The sequence below is a fragment of the Pyxicephalus adspersus genome, chromosome 2, assembly GCF_032062135.1.
Source record: "Pyxicephalus adspersus chromosome 2, UCB_Pads_2.0, whole genome shotgun sequence".
NCBI lineage: Eukaryota > Metazoa > Chordata > Amphibia > Anura > Pyxicephalidae > Pyxicephalus > Pyxicephalus adspersus.
The window spans coordinates 86,535,677-86,541,676 of record NC_092859.1 but is presented as its reverse complement, the minus strand read 5'-3'; the positions used below and the strand labels follow the sequence as shown (position 1 = coordinate 86,541,676).

The window sequence follows — 6,000 nt, the reverse complement described above, 5'->3', positions numbered from 1 at the left end:
ACCCTGAGTTAGTTGTAAGTAACCATAATTGGTGTCAGAAAGTTGTTGTAAGTTAGAAACCATCCTTGGTGTCAGAAAGTCTTCACAGAAGTCAATCCTACATGTCTGAAAGTTGTAATTGTTATCACAACATGGGTAGAGATACTAAAACAACATAGTATGTAGACAGGTGGTTTAGAAGGTCTCCCTCCCCTGGTCATGACCAGCTACCTAAATCTTGAACACCAGGGTTCTTTCATCTACATATTAGAAAGTAATACCCAGTTTACCTACTACAGGCAGCCAGCATAGATATATGTGTAGTCAAAAGGTAGGAAAAGGTAGTCTATGGGTTTTATTAACATTTTGTAGAGATTTCCTCTCAATGCCTATATCTAATACTGAAAAATGGAGATCTCCCTGTTTTGACTAGCTATCTTAGTTTTCCTGATTTTGGCATTCATGCACATAGGGTTCATAGAAAAAAAAACACAACCTAGCACACCACACTTCAACATATCCAAAGCATAACATGTACATTTCCTTACAACTATTTACCTTATACTTGAAATCAGTGAAACATTGATGTAGGTGTATAATTTCTTGTTTTATTGATGACAATTTTTTTTAGAGTTGTTTAAACAACTTAAGCACAAACATCATCTAATAGGCCTGCAAGTAATAAATTAAATCCTAAACTAAAGTTACACAAAAACAAAACAATTGTTTCTAGAACGATTATGTACATTGCAAGGATTTTAATAGAAAATATTACAGATTTGTGACTGCTTTCCCTCTATGAAAACTGATGCATGCATCCAAGTCACTATAATTCTATAGGAGAATGATTTGTCATCTGACTTTTGAAATCAAATGATCAGTAATAGTGTAGTAATAGGAATAAATGCTGAGTTACATGAACAGTAAGTAATGGTTACATGGATGTTTTTATATCATGTACAAAATGACTCTCCCCTACCTTTATTGACATGATTACAAAAAATGTAATAGTAAATTGAAATCAAAGAATGATGTAATAATATATATTCTGTAGTAATTCTTTTTACACTATGTGGCCAGCCAGGTTCTCTGATCAACAATTAACATAAAACTTCAGTTACATAGGAAAAGTATTGGCCTGTGAAATAAATAGCTAGGTACGAAAAAACAATATTGGGGCTGCCTTTTCTCTTAAAAATTCTACTTGTCTGGCAGACGGGAGTTCACTTTTCTTGTAGTAAGTCTTATAGTAAGTAGTAATGCTTGTTTTGGGTCATTTTCTCCAAAAATAGTGGAATGTAAAGTAACAAGTATTTTTATAATCATAACATATGAGACTCTCCGGGCTATCTTTATAAAACAGACATTCCCTCAAAGATTCCCTTGTGGGAATCTTCCAAATCCATGGGCTCTATTTATAAAACAGGGACTCGAACATTACATAGACATTCCCATGTGGGATTCTTCCAGGTCCTTGTGTTTCAATGGCACTACTTGATTTCCATCAGGAAATGTTTGTGATTGGCATTTCTTTTGGTTGAGTGCTGGTGACCTATCTGTCATGTGAGTTGACAAGCAATAAACTGTATTCTCACTTTTATGTTTAGAAATTAAAGCAGTATAGATTTTTCTTTTGTAAAACAAGATTACTTTCGAGAATTTGAACTGAAACATGCAGGATACATTAGAAATAACGTGACTTGTCACCAAAAATTTCATATACAATATTTTACACCACCTTTACTGTATTCATAAGTACTGTACAATCTTCAAGACTCAAATGTAATCTAAATCTAAATTTGTGTAAAGCAAAAAGAGACCCTGTATCTAATGAAATATTCTGAAATCTAAAGGCACCTTGTCTATTTACACTTCACTCTATTTGCTTCATTTTACATTGATCAGTTAAAAAATAATAATAATGTAACATCAGTAATCATTTATTGTAATTGTTTAGCAGTATACAACTGTTGTTTTGGAGTTCTATTTGCATTCTCGATAAAAGTAAAAATGATAGTCTGTGTAAAGGATTCCGGCAAAGTTTGGATCCGTTGAGCAATTTGCAAAATCCTATTAAGAGAATGAAAACCCATGTTAAACATGCATTTCCACAATATATGGCAATGCATTACACATAATGAATAGACTGTCTTATTGCAACACATGTTAACATACGCTGTAATACACATTGACACATTGTACAGCCCAAAAAAACCTTCAAGTGCACCAAGATACAGATCTTAAATCAAAATAATACTGGTTCTCCATTCCCTGTGTCTGGGCTGAGTTTTATGGCAGACTTTACAGGTAAAAACCATGTATCGATGAAACTTTTTAGATTCCTTCTGTAGGTCAGGGAGATAAGTCTTGTAGCGCCTGTATCTTTCTGTCATTTGCAACCCCTATTTAATGTACAGCTCTGTGTAATATGTTGCTGCCATATAAATCCTGTTTATTTATATTAATAATATTAATAATAATAATCACAAATAGAGGGGCGAATCTTCCCAGCAGGGGCAGAGACACCAAAAAAAAAAAAAAAAAAACTTGACAGCAAGCTATTTAAGCAAATATTTACTTAAAAATCCTAAATCATACAAAAATACACATAATAATAAGGCATTTGTTCCCCAGTGGCTAACTATTTCTAAATGTAATATTTGGAATACTTGGCACATTTGGTCTTTCCTGTTTCTTTCTCTCTACACATGGATAACTTTTTTCTTTAATAGCTGTACTCTGAAGCATTTAGTGAAACTCACCGGAGTGGCCACTCGGAAGTGGTATTCACTGTCAAAAAGATGAGCTACAGGAAGAATCCAGTGATGCTGAAGACCCTAAAAAATCCCATGGCACAAGAATGAAAAAGAGTTGTTACAAAGTAATTTAGGTAAATATACTTTAATCTCCAAAGAGGGATAATACAACACTTTATATAACAACCACAGGAAGCATGTATTTTAAAACAATAATAATATATTTACAAGTAAAATAAAAACTCCTAAATAATTTGACAATCTGCCAGGACCCTTCTAGACAGACTCGCACATTTTTGCCATGGGTTTAAGATACTTCTGAGATCACTCAGGAAGAATTGTAGGTACATTTGACCTGCTTTATCTGTATTTGCATTCCCATAGATAGAGAAGCAACCAAAAGCACAGACCCTAATATTATGTCAAACTTCTTTTATTGGCTCCAAAAATAGTTAAATGAGCACTTTAAATGCCTAAATAACTTAAACGAAGGACAGTATTTCCCCTTGGTAACAATGAAAGTGCAAACTTTAAGTCTAGAAATTTAAATCTTTCATTCTGAGTATACACATAAAAGAAAACTTTTTGAAACACAGCCAAGGATTTTGATATTAACTAATAATTGATGAAAGACTACAAACATTGAGGCTTTGAAATTTCAAATTAGCAGAGAGCATTTAGAGTACATTGGAGTGCTAGCTCATGAAAGCAAAACATTGCAGCCTTGAGAAGCAAGGCAGAACAGCTTGAAAAGTTAAAAAAATATATTAATGTAGTTTAATACAAATATATAAAAATAAGACTAAATCTTCATACTGAGCTGTGAATGTGAACATGCAGTATAAAAATTTGTATAATTGCCTTTATTGTGGCAAGGTCTCGATATCAACTTCAAGAAGACATGTCTTTAAAACCATGTCTTTTTTTTGGGGGGGGTGGGAGATCTTTAATAAAACATTAATTTGGTTTTTACTACATACATTTACTATATTCTTTTTCAGTAATCTGCAAACATACTAGAAGGGTTTATTTACTGTGTCTCCTATACTATAACAAAACAAGGGAACATTATTTTTTTTTGTCTAACAACAGGGTTGCTTTAACCAAGGTTTGTCTTCTTGAAAGTTACATAGGTTTCAAATTGTGTGTAGGTAAAACAATTCTCAAATTAAAAGTCAGTGAAATTGCAATTACCAACTTTCACAAATGTAACTTACCTAACCTAACCCTATCCAGACCTGCAATATACCAAATTGCATTTACAAGTAAAAGTCTAAACTGCTGTTCTACTCTTTGTAAATCTCTGTGCTGCCATGTTTCCCTGCACTATATAATTATATTATAACCAAGCTGCACTGTGTAACTCAAAGTGTATGTAAAAGTAATATGTTTCTTTTTTTGTTAATATTATTTTGTTATTTTTAAATATGTTTTAATTAATATTCATTTAGTATAGAGTAGGAAAATCTTTGCTAAATTTTAATGCTGTTTGTCTCCCTCCTGGAGAGATTCATTACTTTTTTTGTCCTGGTGATCATTTTTATGGAGACAAAGTAATGGAAACCCAAATAATAGAGGCGAGAGAGAATTCTCCAATGTGAACATTTGTCCCTGTGACAACTTTTTAGGATTGCACTTATCCTTTAAGTACTTATTCAAGTATTCTAGAATAGATCATGCATTTATATCCTTCTCCTTTGTCCCCCTCCCTGTCAGGATCCCAATGCAGAGGATTGGGAGAGTGGCCTACATATGTCTAGTGGTGGCTTAATGAGGCCTTGCTGGGGGATGAGTTAATATGCTCAGACATACTGTAGCTGGTCAAAATCAGGATCCCTTGTCATTCAATGCTCTGGAAACTCCCTCCCCATCACTCATTAAAAGTGCCCAAAGCCATGATAAGGGAAACCCTGAACCAAATGTCTTCTTGTATTAAATGCATTCATAAGCAACCTATTAAGAGTTACCAGAATATCATAAACTTCATTTAGAACAAAACAAATCCTCATTTTGATCTTCTCCCATGCAAAGAGTTGCTTCACACTGAACTAAATCTTCACTAAAGCCAAAAATTATTACAGGTTGGCCCGCTGCAGATTTTTTAATGGGTAGACAAGTAAAGGATGTTCTTACTAGATAATCTAAACTAAGGCTCCATGAAATTCCCAAATTAAATTAACCCTAGACAGACTTACCCACACCCACAGAGTTTTACAGTACACTTTACAATTGCTCCCACTGCTGTCTCAGCCCTAATTAGACACTTTTCTGGGAGTTCTAGTCCTATATCCAGTTAAACTTTTTCACTTCTAGAGTAATGACTTGATCCCTTGGCCTAATAATTTCCTTTATGTGTTATATGCAAACCAGACACCTAAATTTTGTTAAAGTTACAATCCTAGACCAGTTTTGATAGTGGATAAAAAAGGATTTTTCAAGAATAGGAGATTTTCCTTGATAGAAGGAAGTTGATGACTCCTGAGCAGGAGATTTCCCTGGAGGAATTCTTTCAATATTGTCAGATTTCATCATTTATTAGAGCCAAAATTAGAATGGGAGCCCTCTCTTATTGGGCCATCATTTGAAAACACCTGCTTTCAATTTTTCAATATTTATCACCCTCAGCACTGGTGAACCTTTCTATATACACTTATGGGAAGCCAACTTGCTTTTCTCACACAAACAGCTGGCAGGAAATAGCATACAATTTATTCATTATCTTGCTTACACATCATTGATTAAATCTAATTACATTTTACCCTGGTACATGGTACCTGAAAGAGTATCTAAACTTAATCCACCAGCTTCCTTCTATACTGCCAAGATTGTGGTCAAATGTACACGTTTGGTGGTCACTTGGACTAAGATACGCAGGTTTTGGATGAGAACCTACAACCTATTTTTTTTTTTTTTTTGATTCCTGGGTCAGTCTTTCCAAAACATCTGTAAATGCCTTGATTAACAAGATTGGCTCTTCCTCACAGACATATCTCACACATCTCCATTGCCAAATTTTGGATGACATCCAAACTCAGTCTAAACTCAGTGGATTTCAAACTAAACCTGATAATTATCATTGACAAAAAATACCATGCACTGTTAATAATAATTTCAGAGTCTTCCACAAGACCTAAATGAAGGTCACCATGGAACTGAAGGTTTATGCTTATTTTCTCTCTTTCTGTCAAGATTTTTAATTAATCAGAAGAGGTGTTTCTGTCTGCCTCCTTCTTCCTCTTATTTTTCTGTTGCTCTATCTTGCTAT

At 33.9% G+C, this 6,000-nt stretch overlaps 1 protein-coding gene across 2 annotated transcripts in view; it reads right to left on the bottom strand.

The window, feature by feature from the left end:
• Positions 1-1,903: 1,903 nt before the first annotated feature.
• MYRFL (myelin regulatory factor like) overlaps positions 1,904-6,000 on the bottom strand; it is a 50,241-nt gene continuing 46,144 nt past the window's right edge. For both annotated transcript variants that reach the window (XM_072401356.1, XM_072401357.1), the window contains 2 exons: positions 2,742-2,816; positions 1,904-2,049 (listed from right to left, as the gene is read on the bottom strand). In XM_072401356.1, the coding sequence (XP_072257457.1) occupies positions 1,963-2,049; positions 2,742-2,816 (162 nt within the window). In that variant the 3' untranslated portion in view covers positions 1,904-1,962. The remainder of the gene's footprint in view (positions 2,050-2,741; positions 2,817-6,000) is intronic.